The sequence below is a fragment of the Rhinoderma darwinii genome (assembly GCF_050947455.1).
Source record: "Rhinoderma darwinii isolate aRhiDar2 chromosome 1 unlocalized genomic scaffold, aRhiDar2.hap1 SUPER_1_unloc_20, whole genome shotgun sequence".
Lineage (NCBI taxonomy): Eukaryota > Metazoa > Chordata > Amphibia > Anura > Rhinodermatidae > Rhinoderma > Rhinoderma darwinii.
Window position 1 is genome coordinate 298,216 of NW_027461657.1, and position 22,186 is coordinate 320,401.

A 22,186-nucleotide genomic window follows, 5' to 3' on the forward strand; every position below is an offset into this window, starting at 1 on the left:
CTGGAGGCAGCATGGAGGACATTATACAGTAGTGAGGAGCAGTGTAGCTGCGACCCCCAGCACTGGGGTGAGAGAGCACTTACTGGAAGCAGCATGGAGGACATTATACAGCAGTGATGAGCAGTATATCTGTTACTCCCTGCACTGGGGTGAGAGAGAACACCTACTGGAAGCAGCATGGAGGATATTTTACAGCAGTGTAGCTTTTACTCTCAGCACTGGGGTGAGAGAGAGCACTTACTGGAAGCAGCATGGAGGACATTTATGTAACAGTGATGAGCAGTGTAGCTGTGACCACCAGCACTGGGGTGAGAGAGAACACTTACTGGAAGCAGCATGGAGAACATTATACTTCAGTGATGAGCAGTGTAGCTGTGACTCGCAGCGCTCGGGTGAGTGAGAGCACTTACTGGAAGCAGCATGGAGGACATTATACAGCAGTGATGAGCAGTGTATCTGTGACTTCCAGCACTGGGGTGAGAGAGAGCACTTACTGGAAGCAGCATGGAGGATATTATACAGCAGTGATGAGCAGTGTAGCTGTGACTCCCAGCACTGGGTAAAAAAGAACACTTACTGGAAGCAGCATGGAGGACATTATACAGCAGTGATGAGCAGTGTAGCTGTGACTCCCAGCACTGGGGTGAGAGAACACTTACTGGAAGCAGCATGGAAGACATTATGCAGCAGTGATGAGCAGTGCAGCTGTGACTCCCAGTACTGGGGTGAGAGAGAACACTTACTGGAAGCAGCATGGAGGACATTATACAGTAGTGATGAGCAGTGTAGCTGTGACTCCCAGCACTGGGGTGAGAGAGAACACTTACTGGAAGCAGCATGGAGCACATTATACAGCAGTAATGAGCAGTGTAGCTGTGACTCCCAGCACTGGGGTGAGAGAACACTTACTGGAAGCAGCATGGAAGACATTATGCAGCAGTGATGAGCAGTGCAGCTGTGACTCCCAGTACTGGGGTGAGAGAGAACACTTACTGGAAGCTGCATGGAGTACATTATACAGCAGTGATGAGCAGTGTAGCTGTGACTCCCAGCACTGGGGTGAGAGAGAACACTTACTGGAAGCAGCATGAGGGAGATTATACAGCAGTGTAGCTGTGACTCCGTTCACTGAGGTGAGAGAGAACACTTACTGGAAGCAGCATGGAGAACATTATACTTCAGTGATGAGCAGTGTAGCTGTGACTCACAGCGCTCGGGTGAGAGAGGGCACTTACTGGAAGCAGCATGGTGGACATTATACAGTAGTGATGAGCAGTGTAGCTGTGACTCCCAGCACTGGGTGAGAGAACCCTTACTGGAAGCAGCATGGAGGACATTATACAGCAGTGATCAGCAGTGTAGCTGTGACTCCCATTACTGGGTGAGAGAACACTTACTGGAAGCAGCATGGAGGACATTATACAGCAGTGATGAGCAGTGTAGCTGTGACTCCCAGCACTGGGGTGAGAGAGAGCACTTACTGGAAGCAGCATGGAGGATATTATACAGCAGGGATGCGCAGTATAGCTGTGACTCCCAGCACTGGGGTGAGAGAGAATACTTACTGGAAGCAGCATGGAGGACAGTATACAGCAGTGATGAGCTGTGTAGCTGTGTCTTCCAGCACTGGGTGAGAGAGAGCACTTACTGGAAGCAGCATGGAGGAAATTATACAGCAGTGATGAGCAGTGTAGCTGTGACTCCCATCACTTGGGTGGGAGAACACTTACTGGAAGCAGCATGGAGGACATTATACAGCAGTGGTGAGCAGTGTAGCTGTGACTCCAGCACTGGGGTGAGAGAGAACACTTACTGGAAGCAGCATGTAGGACATTATACAGCAGTGAGGAGCAGTGTAGCTGTGTATCCCAGCAGTGGGGGTGAGAGAGAACACTTACTAGAAGGAGCATGGTGGACATTATACAGCAGTGATGAGCAGTGTAGCTGTGACTCCCAGCACTGGGTTGAGAGAGAGCAGTTACTGGAAGCAGCATGGAGGACATTATACAGCAGTGATGAGCAGTGTAGTTGTGACTCCCAGCACTGGGGTGAGAGAGAGCACTTACTGGAAGAAGCATGGAGGACATTATAATTCAGTGATGAGAAGTGTAGCTGTGACTCCCAGCACTGGGGTGAGAGAGCATTTACTGGAATCAGCATGAAGGACATTATACAGCAGTGATGAGCAGTCTAGCTGTAACTCCCAGCACTGGGTGAGAAAGAACACTTACTGGAGGCAGCATGGAGGACATTATACAGCAGTGATGAGCAGTGTAGCTGTGACCCCAGCACTGGGGTGAGAGAGAACACTTACTGGAAGCAGAATGGAGGACATTATACAGTAGTGAGGAGCAGTGTAGCTGCGACCCCCAGCACTGGGGTGAGAGAGCACTTACTGGAAGCAGCATGGAGGACATTATACAGCAGTGATGAGCAGTATATCTGTGACTCCCTGCACTGGGGTGAGAGAGAACACCTACTGGAAGCAGCATGGAGGATATTTTACAGCAGTGTAGCTTTTACTCTCAGCACTGGGGTGAGAGAGAGCACTTACTGGAAGCAGCATGGAGGACATTTATGTAACAGTGATGAGCAGTGTAGCTGTGACCACCAGCACTGGGGTGAGAGAGAACACTTACTGGAAGCAGCATGGAGAACATTATACTTCAGTGATGAGCAGTGTAGCTGTGACTCGCAGCGCTCGGGTGAGTGAGAGCACTTACTGGAAGCAGCATGGAGGACATTATACAGCAGTGATGAGCAGTGTATCTGTGACTTCCAGCACTGGGGTGAGAGAGAGCACTTACTGGAAGCAGCATGGAGGATATTATACAGCAGTGATGAGCAGTGTAGCTGTGACTCCCAGCACTGGGTAAAAAAGAACACTTACTGGAAGCAGCATGGAGGACATTATACAGCAGTGATGAGCAGTGTAGCTGTGACTCCCAGCACTGGGGTGAGAGAACACTTACTGGAAGCAGCATGGAAGACATTATGCAGCAGTGATGAGCAGTGCAGCTGTGACTCCCAGTACTGGGGTGAGAGAGAACACTTACTGGAAGCAGCATGGAGGACATTATACAGTAGTGATGAGCAGTGTAGCTGTGACTCCCAGCACTGGGGTGAGAGAGAACACTTACTGGAAGCAGCATGGAGCACATTATACAGCAGTAATGAGCAGTGTAGCTGTGACTCCCAGCACTGGGGTGAGAGAACACTTACTGGAAGCAGCATGGAAGACATTATGCAGCAGTGATGAGCAGTGCAGCTGTGACTCCCAGTACTGGGGTGAGAGAGAACACTTACTGGAAGCTGCATGGAGTACATTATACAGCAGTGATGAGCAGTGTAGCTGTGACTCCCAGCACTGGGGTGAGAGAGAACACTTACTGGAAGCAGCATGAGGGAGATTATACAGCAGTGTAGCTGTGACTCCGTTCACTGAGGTGAGAGAGAACACTTACTGGAAGCAGCATGGAGAACATTATACTTCAGTGATGAGCAGTGTAGCTGTGACTCACAGCGCTCGGGTGAGAGAGGGCACTTACTGGAAGCAGCATGGTGGACATTATACAGTAGTGATGAGCAGTGTAGCTGTGACTCCCAGCACTGGGTGAGAGAACCCTTACTGGAAGCAGCATGGAGGACATTATACAGCAGTGATCAGCAGTGTAGCTGTGACTCCCATTACTGGGTGAGAGAACACTTACTGGAAGCAGCATGGAGGACATTATACAGCAGTGATGAGCAGTGTAGCTGTGACTCCCAGCACTGGGGTGAGAGAGAGCACTTACTGGAAGCAGCATGGAGGATATTATACAGCAGGGATGCGCAGTATAGCTGTGACTCCCAGCACTGGGGTGAGAGAGAATACTTACTGGAAGCAGCATGGAGGACAGTATACAGCAGTGATGAGCTGTGTAGCTGTGTCTTCCAGCACTGGGTGAGAGAGAGCACTTACTGGAAGCAGCATGGAGGAAATTATACAGCAGTGATGAGCAGTGTAGCTGTGACTCCCATCACTTGGGTGGGAGAACACTTACTGGAAGCAGCATGGAGGACATTATACAGCAGTGGTGAGCAGTGTAGCTGTGACTCCAGCACTGGGGTGAGAGAGAACACTTACTGGAAGCAGCATGTAGGACATTATACAGCAGTGAGGAGCAGTGTAGCTGTGTATCCCAGCAGTGGGGGTGAGAGAGAACACTTACTAGAAGGAGCATGGTGGACATTATACAGCAGTGATGAGCAGTGTAGCTGTGACTCCCAGCACTGGGTTGAGAGAGAGCAGTTACTGGAAGCAGCATGGAGGACATTATACAGCAGTGATGAGCAGTGTAGTTGTGACTCCCAGCACTGGGGTGAGAGAGAGCACTTACTGGAAGAAGCATGGAGGACATTATAATTCAGTGATGAGAAGTGTAGCTGTGACTCCCAGCACTGGGGTGAGAGAGCATTTACTGGAATCAGCATGAAGGACATTATACAGCAGTGATGAGCAGTCTAGCTGTAACTCCCAGCACTGGGTGAGAAAGAACACTTACTGGAGGCAGCATGGAGGACATTATACAGCAGTGATGAGCAGTGTAGCTGTGACCCCAGCACTGGGGTGAGAGAGAACACTTACTGGAAGCAGAATGGAGGACATTATACAGTAGTGAGGAGCAGTGTAGCTGCGACCCCCAGCACTGGGGTGAGAGAGCACTTACTGGAAGCAGCATGGAGGACATTATACAGCAGTGATGAGCAGTATATCTGTGACTCCCTGCACTGGGGTGAGAGAGAACACCTACTGGAAGCAGCATGGAGGATATTTTACAGCAGTGTAGCTTTTACTCTCAGCACTGGGGTGAGAGAGAGCACTTACTGGAAGCAGCATGGAGGACATTTATGTAACAGTGATGAGCAGTGTAGCTGTGACCACCAGCACTGGGGTGAGAGAGAACACTTACTGGAAGCAGCATGGAGAACATTATACTTCAGTGATGAGCAGTGTAGCTGTGACTCGCAGCGCTCGGGTGAGTGAGAGCACTTACTGGAAGCAGCATGGAGGACATTATACAGCAGTGATGAGCAGTGTATCTGTGACTTCCAGCACTGGGGTGAGAGAGAGCACTTACTGGAAGCAGCATGGAGGATATTATACAGCAGTGATGAGCAGTGTAGCTGTGACTCCCAGCACTGGGTAAAAAAGAACACTTACTGGAAGCAGCATGGAGGACATTATACAGCAGTGATGAGCAGTGTAGCTGTGACTCCCAGCACTGGGGTGAGAGAACACTTACTGGAAGCAGCATGGAAGACATTATGCAGCAGTGATGAGCAGTGCAGCTGTGACTCCCAGTACTGGGGTGAGAGAGAACACTTACTGGAAGCAGCATGGAGGACATTATACAGTAGTGATGAGCAGTGTAGCTGTGACTCCCAGCACTGGGGTGAGAGAGAACACTTACTGGAAGCAGCATGGAGCACATTATACAGCAGTAATGAGCAGTGTAGCTGTGACTCCCAGCACTGGGGTGAGAGAACACTTACTGGAAGCAGCATGGAAGAGATTATGCAGCAGTGATGAGCAGTGCAGCTGTGACTCCCAGTACTGGGGTGAGAGAGAACACTTACTGGAAGCTGCATGGAGTACATTATACAGCAGTGATGAGCAGTGTAGCTGTGACTCCCAGCACTGGGGTGAGAGAGAACACTTACTGGAAGCAGCATGAGGGAGATTATACAGCAGTGTAGCTGTGACTCCGTTCACTGAGGTGAGAGAGAACACTTACTGGAAGCAGCATGGAGAATATTATACTTCAGTGATGAGCAGTGTAGCTGTGACTCACAGCGCTCGGGTGAGAGAGGGCACTTACTGGAAGCAGCATGGTGGACATTATACAGTAGTGATGAGCAGTGTAGCTGTGACTCCCAGCACTGGGTGAGAGAACCCTTACTGGAAGCAGCATGGAGGACATTATACAGCAGTGATCAGCAGTGTAGCTGTGACTCCCATTACTGGGTGAGAGAACACTTACTGGAAGCAGCATGGAGGACATTATACAGCAGTGATGAGCAGTGTAGCTGTGACTCCCAGCACTGGGGTGAGAGAGAGCACTTACTGGAAGCAGCATGGAGGATATTATACAGCAGGGATGCGCAGTATAGCTGTGACTCCCAGCACTGGGGTGAGAGAGAATACTTACTGGAAGCAGCATGGAGGACATTATACAGCAGTGATGAGCAGTTTAGCTGTGACTCCCAGTACTGGGGTGAGAGAGAACACTTACTGGAAGCAGCATGGAGGAGATTATACAGTAGTGATGAGCAGTGTATCTGTGACTCCCTGCACTGGGGTGAGAGAGATCACTTACTGGAAGCAGCATGGAGGACATTATACAGCAGTAATGAGCAGTGTAGCTGTGACTCCCAGCACTGGGTGAGAGAGAGAACAATCACTGGAAGCAGCACGGAGGACTTTATACAGGAGTTATGAGCAGTGCAGTTGTTACTCCCAGCACTGGGGGAGAGAGAACACTTACTGGAAGCAGCATGGAGGACATTATACAGCAGTAATGAGCAGTGCAGCTGTTACTCCCAGCACTGGGGTGAGAGAGAACACTTACTGGAATCAGCTTGGAGGACATTATACAGCAGTCATGAGCAGTGTAGCTGTGACTCCCAGCACTGGGGTGAGAGATAACACTTACTGGAAGCAGCATGGAGGACATTATACTTCAGTGATGAGCAGTGTAGCTGTGACTCGCAGCACTCGGGTGAGAGAGAGAGCACTTACTGGAAGCAGCATGGTGGACATTATACAGTAGTGATGAGCAGTGTAGCTGTGACTCCCAGTACTGGGGTGAGATAGTAGAACTTTGCTGCTTTTAATAATGTTGTACATTTTTCTGTAATATGATTTATTATAAAGTTTCTTATCTTCGCTTGCACTATTGTTGATTGGGAAATTTTAAATGACAGTTACTCTTTTTATCCCCTTACCGACCTTTGAGGTATACATACGTCCTAGCCAGGTAGAGGGCGTTAGGAGCGGGCTTAGCCTGCTCCATACTACGTGGGTGTACACTTTACCGCAACAAGCTGGATCCCGCTCGTTTAACCCCTTAGATGCCGAGGTCAAATGCGATTGTGGCATCTAAGCCATTAGAGGAGGGGCGGCCCACTCTGACAACCTCTCACCCCCCCCCTCGAAGCGATCGGTGTGTGACAATGGTTGTCATGGCAGCCTGGCGGCCAAATGATGGCCCCCAGGTCTGCCATCTTCATGCCCTGCCAGATGTATGATATACTGCAATACATTAGTTCAAGTACCCTAGGGGGAGTAATAAAAATAAAAAAAGTGAAAAAGATTTAAGTGATTTTCTATGTACAAAATAAATATAAAAAGTTCAAAAAGTTAAAGCATTTGACAGAGTGGAGTGGGGCTATTTATGGGCAGTCATAAGAATGCAAGGTTTTGGAGAATCTTTTATAGGAATGGTTAAATTATTATATAATGGTCCTAGAGCAAACATTAACATAAATGGTGAGAACTCAGAATTTTTCAATTTAAGTAGGGGTACAAGGCAGGGTTGTCCTCTTTCTCCCCTACTCTTTGCATCGGCAATGGAACCTCTCGCCTGTTTGATCAGAGAGGATGGAAATATTGTGGGTTTTGGAGCTAGTGGGGAAGAGGATAAAATTATCTTATATGCTGACGACCTTTTATTTTTTTTTACGAACCCGGAAGAAAAATTGGATTATGTTATATCTATTATTCAAAGATTTGGATTCTATTCTGGTCTAAAGATCAATTGGGAAAAATCCATATTAATGCCACTAGATAAAAGCGATTTAGTACTACAAACAAAAATTTGAATCATATATCCAGGAGAAAGCTTTAGATATTAGGGTATAGAAATTTCAAATAATATAAAAGAATTTTTGGATTATAATTTGCTCCCCCTTATAAACGAAATGGAAAAAAAAATAAGAATATGGAACGAATTGCCAATATCAAAAGCCGATATAATTGTCTTGATTAAAACAGTTCTAATCCCCAAACTTTTATGTGTTTTTGGGGTTACCCCGGTGTGGATACAAGATAAATATTTTAAGAAAATCATAACTATCTTTAATAACCTGATTTGGGGAAGGAAGAGAGTTCTGATTAAGCTAGACTACTTATGTCCTTCAGGAGAACAAGGAGGACCAGCATTTCCAGATATTAGAGTATATTACTTAGCAGCACAATCACAATGCATACAAGAATGGGATAAGGCCGAGTTCTTACAATGGTTGATCACTAACATTAAAGGCCGTTTTTCAGATATTTATGAGGTGTTAGAATCTGGTCAATTAAAATCTGGAGTTATGGAAAACGTGTTGACGGCACAACTCCTGCATGAACGCTGGAACAGTGTAAGAAATATAGAAGAATGTAAGGCTATCCCAGAGTTACCATTGTTAAAACATAGAGGGATTAGATATGTACTAGATATAATGGAAGAAGGAAAAATCAAAACATGGGAAAAATTATCAGTTGATTTTGTCTTGACGGAGAAGGAAACATTCTCCTATATCCAATTAAAGCACGCATTTGATAAATTTAAAGATGGCAATCCTCTCAATAAAGACCATATGGATGAGAAAATACAAATGTGAAAAAAAACCTCTCTCCAGGTTGTATAAATCCCTGATGGAAATAAAGCCAAGGAAAATAAAATGTAATTGTGTTATAAAATGGGAGAAGGAATTGAATAACGATTGTGTTCTTGATTGGAACATAATATTTGTAAAGTATCGATAAGCCGGAACCATCAGCTTATTCAGTTCAGTTTGATCCATAGGCTTTACTATACGCCAGCCCTTCTGAGTAAGTTCTCGATTAATAAAGCTTCTACCGGCCCCAGATGTGGTGCAGCGGACGCAAACTATTTGCACATGTTATGGAATTGTATTAAGATTGCTGATTACTGGGATAGAATTTTTAAAAACATTTTGGAAAAAATAGATCCAGATATTAGTGTTTCAACCTCAACTGGAATTGCTGGGTGATGATTCCAAATTAAATATTTCTAAGGAAAAAAAATGTGGATTAATAAAACTATTATTTATTGCAAAATTAGTAATAGTTAGAAAGTGGATATCTGGCTCCCCACCGGAGCTTGGGTAAATAATGTGAAAATTATAATGAAATATGAGAAAATCTGTAATCAAGGCAAACACTGTAAAACCTATTGGGGTGAGTGGTAAGAATTTTTGTTCTTTTTGTTTTTTTTTTTCTTTTACCAAGATCGGTCTTGAGAGGGTGGGGGGTGGGAGTAGGGGGAAAATGTAAAAATATGTGTATAATTGTATTTTCTTTATTCCTTACTTGTATGGAATTTTATATTGTATTGAATAAAAAAATAAAAATAAAAAAAAAGTTCAAAAAGCCGTCCTTTTCCCATTTTCCCCTGAAGCATTGTGAAAAAAGGAAAAATAATAAACATAATTGGTATCGCCGTGTCCCTAAATTCTGAACTATTACAATTTCACATTATTTAACCTGCACATTGAATGCAGCAAAAAAATAATTAAAAAAAAAATACTAATTTTAAACAAACCGTCAGTCGCTGTTTTTTCTTCACCTCATTTCCCACAACATTTTTTATTAAAAGTGATCAATAACGGACGTATTCAAAAATGCTACTATTAAAAACGACAGCTCATCCTACAAAAAATAAGCCCTCATGCCGCTCAATCGACTGAAATATAAAAAAAAATGATGGCTTTCAGAATGTGGCGACAACGCAGTTTTTCCCTGTAAAATTTGTAAAACATAAAAATAAATATGAATTTGTCATCACTGTAATCGTATGACCCGCAGAATAAAGATAACATGTCGGATTTATTTCACGGTGAACGCCGTAAAAAACGAAATCCAAAAACTATGGAGAAATCTTAGATTTTCATTTTCCCTGTTCATTATGTAGTACAATAAATGGTGGCGTGTAAAACGACAACTCGTCCCGCAAACGGAAAAATAAAAATGGTTTGTCTTTTGGAAGGTGAGGAGAAAAAAAGCTAAAATAAAAGAACCAAAAATAGCTGCGGAGGGAAGGGGTTAAAGGGGTTTTCTGCGTTCAGGAAAATGGCGTAAGAGCAGAAAATATATAAGAATAATGAAATAACCAGCGCTCCGATGCGATCAGCGGTCTTCTTTATTTACACCCGGCTGTAGCGATGACAAGCCTGTAGACCCGTGTTACCGCTGCAGCCTATGTATAATATCTAACAAGGTGGTCAAGGTGGACATTGGCCTCCTCTGCCAGGATCTGCACAGTCTTCATGATCGCGTCCAGAAGGCTAGAACGAGAATATCGCATTTAGAAAACGTGGCCGCGCCAGTTACTGGAAAGATTACCTCTTTAACCCCTTAAACGGAAAGTGCTTAACCACCTCAAGAGACTCTCCCCTGATGTCGTCTTTCTGCAGGAGACTCACTGGAGACTGGGTACCCAAGGGAAATTGACGGCACCCTGGTTGGGCGAATGTCATTCCGCCGTGCACTTTTCATGGGGGGGTGGCGATTATTTTTAGAAAAAACCTACAATTCACGCTAGAACAATCCATTAGTGACCCCCAAGCCAGATATATCATCTTGCGCATCACGGTGGAAGGCACTCCCTACTTATTAGTCAATGTATACGCCCCTAATCAGGACCAGCACGTGTTTTACACGGAGGTTCTTCAAGTAATTCTGTCTCTCCCACGCTGCGACTTAATCATTGGCAGGTACTTTAATCTAGTCCAAAATGTCTCTATGGATCGCTCCCCACCAAACCCTCAATCCCACATGACTGCGTCTTCCTTGGAGTTTTTCCTTGACTCTTAATTTGTGTGACCCTTGGAGAGTAGTTGACGCTGGAGCTCGGGAAAACATGTGCCACTCTAGTTCACATGGCACATTCTCAAGAATAGACTATTTCCTAATCTCCACCTCATTGTTTGATTTCCATAATAATTCCCATATCTATCAGATTACTATTTCCGACCATGCCTTGACTACAGCCGTGTCCTCCCCGACTGAGAGATCTAAATTCTGTAGATTTCCTGCCTACCTGACAGATTTCTTTGAGTTCCAGCAATACCTTCACATGCACTGGGGTAATTACTTGGATGACAACATATCTCAGTCTGATGATATCCCTCTATTGTGGGCTGCATCGAAGGCTGTGATGCGGAGACATGTCATCAGTTCTCTGTCTCGGAGGCGGAAATTAGGGAGAGATTGTTTCACTGTCTTACATAACTCTCTATTATCGACCCAACGAACCCATGCTAATGATTCTACCCCAGAAAGTCATCTAGTGTATCAGACAGCTAAGCACCTCCTGGACACTTTCATCCATGATGAATCCCATTGGCAGATGAGAAATACCGCCAAGTTTTATAGGTGGGATAATAAGACAGGCAAACTCCTGGCCACACTGACTAAACAGAGACCCCTTTTACACCTATCCCCTCCTTGCTTAACCCCTCCACAAAATACATTTCCACAGACCCTACTGAGATTGCACAAATTTTCACAGAATATTATGAGGACCTTTATAGGGCCACGGATTATCTTTCTGACATGGATTCCTTTCTGGACTCGGTTCGTTTGCCCACTCTCTCTCTTCAGGACATCAGGATTTGTTGAACTCTGAAATACAGGAAGAAGAGGTGAGACAGGCAAATTCTTTGACCTAATGGGAAAACGCCGGGCCCACATGGATTTTCAGAAGAATATTACAAAATGCTAGGCCCCAAAATTGTACCGATCCTGACGAGTCTCTTTAATGAAACCTTCATACATAATAAGCCCATTGACCACTTCACAGAATCTCGCACGATGCTTATACCGAAACCAGATAAGGACCCGTCCTTACCCCAATCTTATCGCCCGATATCACTACTAAATCAAGATTATAAGCTTTTTGGCTAGAATATTGGCGGACAGACTCCAATGCTTTCTTCCTAGTCTCCTCTGTGAGGCCCAGACTGGGTTCACGAAGTGTAGGACCAGCATAAAAAATATTAGAACGGCGGTGGCTGCGACTGTTGGCGCAGGACCCCACACAACCGGTCACCATTCCCATGAGCCTGGATGCCGAGAATGCCTTTGACACAGTGGCATGGCCTTTTTTAGACGCGGTCCTCTCCAAATTACAATTTGGCACAGTTTTCTCTCAATTTGTACATTTTCTTGGCTTTGGTGCGACGAAATGTGTGACGGTCGATGGGCTGACTTCACCCCTTATAGATATATTTAGGGGCACAAAGCAGGGCTGCCGTCTTTCCCTGTTACTCTTTAATCGCTCCTTCGATCCCCTTTTACATCATCTGGTGCAAACGCCGATTTTTAAGGGAATTGAATCACACCATTTAAAGTTGAAGGTTGCCGCATTCGCGGATGATATCTGGTTAGTGGTGTCTGATCCTAGACAGGTGCTGGCCCTGCTCCGTCAGGATCTGGATAGACTGGGGAAATTGTCCAGCTATGTGCTGAATGTGGACAAAATGGAATCCCTTTTCTAAAGGGACCTTCTGTACCGCTGTGGTCCTCGGCTTTCCAGTTCCTGTGAAAATCTTCAGCATTAACATATTTGGGGGTACAAATTTCCAAACACCCGGGTAAATTATATAGGCTTAACATGTCCCAATATATCTCCCAATTAGAGAAGAGATTAAGCACTTGGAAACACTTAACTCTCTCCTATTTGGGGAGGGCGAATCTGCTTAAGATGTCGGAATTTCCTCGACTCTTCTATCTCCTACACACGCTGCCAATTTACCTCACACCAGCGGATGAAAAACTGATTAACTTCCTTTATAGGACTTTTATACGTGGAGGGAAAAAATCCACTTATAGACTTCCACATCCTGCAGCAGCCAAGGGCTAATGGGGGGATTCATTTCCCCAATATCAAGCAATATAACCTGGCGGCACTGCTTCGATTTGTCTCTGGCTGGCTCCATGACACTTCATGTTACACGTCCACCCCCTCTTCACTCTAGACTCGTCCCAGGTGGGGCACTTGCAGCTCTTCTACACCTTACTTACAATCAGTTATCCATTGGCACTAGAAATAACCCTTTACTCTTTAACACCTGGCGGGCATGGCAAAAAATCAGCGCATTTTCAACTCTCCCCTTCGCTGTCTCTCTACCTGCCATTCATATGTAACCCTAACTTCCAAGTTGGCGACCCCCAAGGCATCTTTCATAGGTGGCATGCAATCGGTCTGACCTCGCACTTTGTCCATATTTTGGAGAGGAGGGGGCTTACGCTGTCTGAGATGCGATTGAAGATCCCAACTGTACCCATTGATCCCTTCCGTTATTCACAAGCCAAAAGCTACATCACAAATGTCTTGAAGCAATTGCCAGAGCGGTAATGAAACCCCCATCATCTCCAAGGCTTAAAACATACACAAAGTTCAAATTACCAGGAACTGCCAGCTCTTACACCTACCACTGGACCACGCCGCAACTCAGACACCACTGACTAAATGGCAGATTGATGATCAATCACTCACTCACTCCGTCATTTTGAAAAGTTTGGTAAAAGCCCATAAATTTCTTCCCTCGGCCCGATTTTTAGAGATGAGACTTAAAATAGCACACAGATCCTATCTAACTCCACTTGTAGGCCACAGAATAGGTTTATATCCCACCTCCCAATGCTTTAAATGCCGCGCCATTGAGGTCAATCTCCATCATTGTCTCTGGGCCTGCCTTAATATTCTGATTTTCTGGTCCCGTAGCCGATCTTACACAACTCAGAACCTCACGAACTATACCCCTGACACAGCACTTCGGTCAATTTTTAGCTACAGGAAATAAGTATTTGATCCCTTGCTGATTTTGTAAGTTTGCTCACTGTCAAAGACATGAACAGTCTAGAATTTTTAGGCTAGGTTAATTTTACCAGTGAGAGTTAGATTATATAAAAAAAAACAAAAACTGAAAATCACATTGTCAAAATTATATATATTTATTTGCATTTTGCACAGAGAAATAAGTATTTGATCTCTTTGGGAAACAAGACTTAATACTTGGTGGCAAAACCCTTGTTGGCAAGCACAGCAGTCAGACGTTTTTTGTAGTTGATGATGAGGTTTGCACACATGTTAGATGGAATTTTGGCCCACTCCTCTTTGCAGATCATCTGTAAATCATTAAGATTTCGAGGCTGTCGCTTGGCAACTCGGATCTTCAGCTCCCTCCATAAGTTTTCGATGGGATTAAGGTCTGGAGACTGGCTAGGCCACTCCATGACCTTAATGTGCTTCTTTTTGAGCCACTCCTTTGTTGCCTTGGCTGTATGTTTCGGGTCATTGTCGTGCTGGAAGACCCAGCCACGAGTCATTTTTAATGTCCTGGTGGAGGGAAGGATGTTTTCACTCAGGATTTGACGGTACATGGCTCCATCCATACTCCCATTGATGCGGTGAAGTAGTCCTGTGCCCTTAGCAGAGAAACACCCCCAAAACATAATGTTTCCACCTCCATGCTTGACGGTGGGGACGGTGTTCTTTGGGTCATAGGCAGCATTTCTCTTCCTCCATACACGGCGAGTTGAGTTAATGCCAAAGAGCTCAATTTTAGTCTCATCTGACCACAGCACCTTCTCCCAATCACTCTCAGAATCATCCAGATGTTCATTTGCAAACTTCAGATGGGCCTGTACATGTGCCTTCTTGAGCAGGGGGACCTTGTGGGCACTGCAGGATTTTAATCCATTACGGCGTAATGTCTTACCAATGGTTTTCTTGGTGACTGTGGTCCCAGCTGCCTTGAGATCATTAACAAGTTCCCCCCGTGTAGTTTTCGGCTGAGCTCTCACCTTCCTCAGGATCAAGGATACCCCACGAGGTGAGATTTTGCATGGAGCTCCAGATCGATGTCGATTGACAGTCATTTTGTATGTCTTCCACTTTCTTACTATTGCACCAACAGTTGTCTCCTTCTCACCCCGCGTCTTACTTATGGTTTTGTAGCCCATTCCAGCCTTGTGCAGGTCTATGATCTTGTCCCTGACATCCTTAGAAAACTCTTTGGTCTTACCCATGTTGTAGAGGTTAGAGTCAGACTGATTAATTGAATCTGTAGACAGGAGTCTTTTATACAGGTGACCATGTAAGAGCTGTCTTTAATGCAGGCACCAAGTTGATTTGGAGCGTGTAACTGGTCTGGAGTAGGCTGAACTCTTAATGGTTGGTAGGGGATCAAATACTTATTTCTCTGTGCATAATGCAAATAAATATATATAATTTTGACTGTGATTTTCTGTTTTTTAAAAAAAATATAATCTATCTCTGACTGGTAAAATTAACCTAGCCTAAAAGTTCTAGACTGTTCATGTCTTTGACAGTGGGCAAACTTACAAAATCAGCAAGGGATCAAATACTTATTTCTTTCACTGTATATGGACCCAAACACAATGGTGCTACCTGGGGGCATATAAATTATTACATTATGTGGCAGCGTCGGGTGCGAAGGCCATTTTACAAACCTGGTTACATGACCAAGCCCCACCGTTTAGGCTTTTTCTGGACAAACTCATATTTATTTAAGATGGATTGGATGGAGGCATCTCTCCATAAGGAAATCCAAGTGGAGCAGTTCTTTGCCACATGGGAAACCTTCATCTCCTACTTCCACAGAGAGTGAGGACGGATATTAGGAACTGCTTTCAGCACATTATCTGGTTTCAGGAACATATACTAGGAAACTCACCAGTGTGAGGGTGCACAGGATTCTGGAGTTGTCGAGGTGTTGGTGAGAGTCGTGCACTCAGTTGGCGTGTTCTTTTCTCTCAGACGTCCCTTCAGCGTCTACAGTGGCGTGGACGGAGATGGGCGGTTGGCTGGTCCCTGTCCCTTCTCTTCGTCCATGGTTGCATTAAGCCTTGATTAAGAGGAGGAGAAGCACGCTTTCCATTTTTTGTATGCCATTAATGCAGCAGGAGATTTGGTTCTGAAGACAGGCTGACTTGTATTATTAGTCAGGGGAAGGGGGGTAACAAACATAAACAAGATGTTCTGATTGATTGCTGTGTATTATATAACATCTGTCATCTCTTGTACCCAAATTTGCTTCTGGGGATTCCCTCTCCCCTTTTATTTTTGTTTGTTTTAATTTTTCTTCCCCTTTTTATTTCTGTGCCCCATATTCAAAAAGAGTAATAAACAAAATTGGGGGAAAAAAAACCCTTAAATGTAATCCATGTTCGTCTGCTGACCGTTAAAATAATGGACAGCACACATACCCATGCATTTCAATGGGGCCCACTGAAGTCTATCCGTGTGCTGTCCGTGTTTTAACGCATCAAAAGTAGAGAAATAAAAAAATAAAATGCTTGCATGCACCTGAAAAACGCATGCCAAACGCAAAGCTGCAAACTGCCCAATGTAGATAACGCCAATAGGGGCTCCCTCTAAGAGCAGATTCCCCAACCAGAATGTTGCCAAGGCTCTGGCCAGGGATTCCGCTCCTGGGGGAGACCCTGACCTCCAGAAGCAGAGTCCCCGGCCAATGAGTTGCTGACGCTCTGGCTTGGGATTCTGGCATCTCAAAGCCCCAAATGTCACTCTCTATATATGGACTTCAGGGATTGCCTCTAGGAGTAGATTTCCCGACCAGAGCATTGCCGATGCTCTGGCCGGTGATTTCGGCATCTCAAAGCCCCTAACATCACTGTCCATATATGGGCAGTGACTTCAGGCACTCTCTCTAGGAGCAGAATCTCCGGCCAGAGCATTGCCGATCTTGTAGCCAGGGATTCTCGCATTACAAAGCCCTTAACGTCACTGTACATATATGGACAGTGATGGCAGGGGCTCCTTCAGGAGCGGAATCCCTGGCCAGAGCATCGCCGATGCTTTGGCTGGGGATTCTCACAAAGCCTTGTGAGGGCCAGGATCAGTTTTTAATGGTAGTCACAAGAAAGGCTTTAGGACTCTTTATGACTTTTATGGGGGTTGTCAGGTCGGGAAAAGGCCCGAAAACAGTACATGTTATATATTTTTTTGACAGACCGTATTCACGGGCCTTTTTTAACTGTTGTATCAATATAACCTAAGGCCCCTGGCTGCAATGGCAACTCATCGCGCGGGCGCTGATGAGGTGACAGATGGAATCTCTTCCCTGTTAAATTTATTAAGTACCACGGTCGCTATTGACTGCGACATCTAAGGGGTTAAACGTCCGGAATCTGAGTTATCGCCAGTCCTGACTGTTACAGCACAATGTTGGCTGTAAGTTGCACCCGCTGCTTATAGCCCTGGCACAACTCCTGTCTCTGTGCCATCACCATGACATAACGGTTTGTCAGTTCACATAAACGACCCACTCCCCGTGACATACTATTATGTCATGGGACGGGAAGAGGTTAGGGGTCTTTCTTAAGCTTTTGAAGTGGCATTAAGGATGTGTTTTAACTTGAGATGTGAGCTTTGTCCCATGGCACATTGTCTTGTATAAGGTAGACTGCGGTGATCATGAGACTGTCCAGAACAATATGAAGTTGTTGTATTAAAGTGATGCCCAATGGGTAGTGGAGGGCCAAATGTTTGGACAAGGGACAGGCGTGATTGCCAGACAAGGTCGTGCTGTTCAGATTTTATAATTTTATTGAGTCTAGGCTTGTATAATACATGTGGTCTCTGAGTGTAGACCAGAATCCTGGACTTTGTCATTATTACTCTGTAAAGTGTTATACAAAGCTTTATAAAGCTGGAATTACTCGGTTTTTGGTGCAGTTTTTATAGCCAAAACCATGAATGGATTCAAAAGGAATGGAAAATATAAATGAAGGACTTCTGTTTCCTGCTAGATCCACTCTGGCTGTAACTCAAAAATCGGCATAAAAAAACTCATCAGACTGCATTAAAAACTGCTTGTGTGTTTTCAGTCTAATGTGAATGATTGAAATTTATCTAGTTTGCGGCTTTAAAAAAACCACAACATATTTAATCCTTACAGGAAATCCCAGTAAGAACTCTGAGGGAAACTTCATGTTATCGCTAAATTATAAAGTAGAAGATGAAGATCTCATGCAGCAGTCTTCAGGAGAAAACATCCTTACCCTTAATGTACATCCAGGAGTTCACAGCACAGATCTATCATATAATCCCACTAATCATGAGGAACCTTCTCTTGACCAATCCCAGTCAGAGATTGTGACCACAAGTACAGGTCAGAAAGTGGGTAAAAGATTTCAAGGTAGTGAATGTGGAAAACAGTTTACAAAAAGCTCAGATCTTTTTTCACACAGAATTCACTCAATGGAGAAGTCATACACCTGTAGAGAATGTGGGAAATGTTTTATATATAAATCACATCTTATTCAACATCAGAGAAGTCACACAGGAGAAAGGCCATACTCCTGTTCAGAATGTGGAAAATGTTTTACCCAAAAGTCACATCTACTTACACATGAGAGATGTCACACAGGGGAGAAGCCATATTCATGTTTGGAATGTGGGAAAAGTTTTATAATAAAATCAGATCTTGTTAAACATCAGAGAAGTCACACAGGAGAGAAGCTTTTAACATGTTCAGAATGTGGGAAATGTTTGAAATATAAATCAGATCTTGTTAGGCATCAGAGAATTCACACAGGAGAGAAGCCGTATTCATGTTCAGAATGTGGGAAATGTTTGAAATATAAATCAGATCTTGTTAGGCATCAGAGAATTCACACAGGAGAGAAGCCGTATTCATGTTCAGAATGTGGGAAATGTTTGAAATATAAATCAGATCTTGTTAGGCATCAGAGAATTCACACAGGAGAGATGCCTTTTCCCTGTTCAGAATGTGGGAAATGTTTTACAAATAAATCAAGTCTTGTTATACACGAGAGAGTTCACACAGGGGAGAAACCATTTCCATGTTCAGAATGTGGGAAATGTTTTACAAATAAATCACTTCTTGTTAAACATAAGACAAGTCACACAGGAGAAAGGCCATATCCATGTTCAGAATGTGGGAAATATTTTATTACTGACGCTAACCTTAAGACTCATCAGAGAAGTCACACAGGGGAGAAGCCATATTCATGTTCAGAATGTGGAAAATGTTTTATTATTAACGCCAACCTTAAGGATCATCAGAGAACTCACACAGGGGAGAAGCCATATTCGTGTTCAGTATGTGGGAAATGTTTTACAAATAAATCAAATCTTGTCAAGCATGAGAAGATTCACACCGGAAAGAAACCATTTTCATGTTCAGAATGTGGGAAACGTTTTACAAAAAAATGTAGTCTTGTTCCACATGAGAGAATTCACACAGGAGAGAAACCATATTCATGTACAGAATGTGAAAAATGTTTTACAAGAAAATCTAGTCTTGTTACACATGAGAGAACTCACACAGGGGAGAAGCCATATTCCTGCTCAGAATGTGGGAAATGTTTTATTGCTAAAAACAAACTTAGGTTTCATCAGAGAACTCACACAGGGGAGAAACCATGCTCCTGTTTAGAATGTGGGAAAAGCTTTACAAATAAATCAGACCTTGTTAAACATGAGCGAAGTCACACAGGTGAGAAGCCATATTCTTGTTCAGAATGTGGGAAATGCTTTACAAATAAATCAAGTCTTGCTAAGCATGAGAGAAGTCACACAAAAGAGAAGCCTTATTCATGTTCGCTATGTGGGAAAGGCTTTTCAAATAAATCAGACCTCTTTGTACATAAGAGAAGTCACACAGGTCAGAAGCCATAGTCCTGTTCAGAATGTGAGAAATGCTTTACAAATAAATCAGACCTTGTTATACATCAGAGAATTCACACAGGTGAGAAGCCATATTCTTGTTGAGAATGTGGGAAATGTTTTACAAAAAAATATCAAATCTTGTTAAGCATGAGAAAAGACATACAAGAGAGAAGCCATATTCATGTTTACTATGTGGAAAATGATTTACAAATAAATCAGAACTTGTTATACATAAAAGAAGTCACACAGGGGAGAAGCCATATTAATGTTCAGAATGTGGAAAATGTTTTACAATAAAATCTAATGTTAAAACTCATCAAAGATTTTACATAGAGACAAAACTATATTCTTGTTTGAAATATTGGAAATTGTATAAATGCCCCAATTTTTTTTTAACATATCAGGTTATTAACCGACATTATAGAGAAACTGTCACCAGGTTAATGCTGCCCTACCCGAGGGCAACATAAAGTAATACCGGAAGCCCTGATTCCAGCGCTGGGTCATTTACTAGTCCTTCTCAATGAATAAGAATATAATCAAAAAGTTAATTTATTTCAGTAATTCAATTCAAAAAGTGTCTCTCGTATATTCTATAGATTCATTACACACAGAGGGATCTATTTCCAGCAGTTTTCTCTTTTCATGTTGATGATTATAAGAACAGTTAATGAAAACCCAAAATTTAGTGTCTCAGAAAATGAGAATATTATATAAGCCCAACTTCAAAAATAATTTTTATACCGAAATGTCGTCCTACTAAAAAGTCTGTCCAGTATCTGCCCTCAATACCTGGTGGGGGCTCCGACTCTGCATGAATTACTGCATCAATGCAGCGTGACATGGGGGTGATCAGCCAGTGGCACTGCTGAGGTGTTATCAATGCGGTGTGGCATGGAGGCGATCAGCCTGTGGCACTGCTGAGGTGTTATCAATGCAGCGTGGCATGGAGGCGATCAGCCCGTGGCACTGCTGAGGTGTTATCAATATGGCGTGGCATGGAGACGATCAGCCTGTGGCACTGCTGAGCTGTTATCAATGCGGCGTGGCATGGAGGTGATCAGCCTGTGGCACTGCGGAGGTGTGATCAATGTGGCATGGAGGCGATCAGCCTGTGGCACTGCTGAGATGTTATCAATGCAGTGTGGCATGGAGGCGATCAACCTGTGGCACTGCTGAGGTGTTATCAATGTGCCGTTGCATGGAGGCGATCAGCATGTGGCACTGCTGTTGTGTTATCAATGCAGCGTGGCATGGGGCGATCAGCCTGTGGCACTGCTGAAGTGTTATGGAAGCCCAGGTTTTATTATATCGCCGTTTAGCTCGTCTGCATTGTTGGGTCTGGTGTCTCATCTTCCTCTTGACAATACCCTATAGATTCTCTATGGGGTTTAGGTCAGGTGAGTTTGCTGGCCAATCAAGCGCAGTGATACTGTGGTTATTACACCAGGTATTGGTACTTTTGGCAGTGTGGGCAGGTGCCTAGTCCTGCTTGAAAATGAAGTCCGCATCTCCATAAAGCTTGTCAGCAGAGGGAAGCATTAAGTGCTCGAAAATTTCCAGGTAGACGCTGTGTTAACTGTAGACTTCAAATAACATAGTGGACCAACACTGCTGCTCAGTGTCTACAGTCCTTTCTTCAGATAAAAGTAAATTTTGCATTTCATTTGGAAATCTCGATACCAGAGTCTGCAGGAAGAGTGGAGAGGCGTTAATCCAAGTTGCTTGCGGTCCAGTGTGAAGTTTCCACAGTCAGTAATGGTTTGGGGGCCGTGTCATCTGCTGGTGCTGTATATATGTAATGAGCTTGGTTCTGGTGCTATATATATATGTATGAGCTTGGTTCTGCTGGTGTAAATATGTATGAGCTTTGTTCTGGTACTGTATATATGTAATGAGCTTTGTTCTTGCGCTGTATATATGTACTGACCTTTCTTCTGGCACTGTATATACAGTGAAGGAAATAAGTATTTGATCCCTTGCTGATTTTGTAAGTTTGCCCACTGTCAAAGACATGAACAGTCTAGAATTTTTAGGATAGGTTAATTTTACCAGTGAGAGATAGATTATATTTAAAAAAAAAAACAGAAAATCACATTGTCAAAATTATATATATTTATTTGCATTGTGCACAGAGAAATATGTATTTGATCCCTTTGGCAAACAAGACTTATTACTTGGTGGCAAAACCCTTGTTGGTAAGCACAGCAGTCAGACGTTTTTTGTAGTTGAGGATGAGGTTTGCACACATGTTAGATGGAATTTTGGCCCACTCCTCTTTGCAGATCATCTGTAACTCATTAAGATTTCGAGGCTGTCGCTTGGCAACTCGGATCTTCAGCTCCCTCCATAAGTTTTCGATGGGATTAAGGTCTGGAGACTGGCTAGGCCACTCCATGACCTTTTAATGTGCTTCTTTTTGAACCACTCCTTTGTTGCCTTGGCTGTAT

At 43.9% G+C, this 22,186-nt stretch overlaps 1 protein-coding gene across 1 annotated transcript; it reads left to right on the plus strand.

Annotated features, from left to right (window-relative positions):
• Window positions 1-18,004: 18,004 nt before the first annotated feature.
• LOC142670910 (uncharacterized) lies at window positions 18,005-20,181 on the plus strand. Its single transcript, XM_075847124.1, has one exon. The coding sequence runs from the start codon at window positions 18,033-18,035 to the stop codon at window positions 19,743-19,745; it is 1,713 nt and encodes a 570-aa protein (XP_075703239.1). The 5' UTR covers window positions 18,005-18,032; the 3' UTR covers window positions 19,746-20,181.
• Window positions 20,182-22,186: the final 2,005 nt, after the last annotated feature.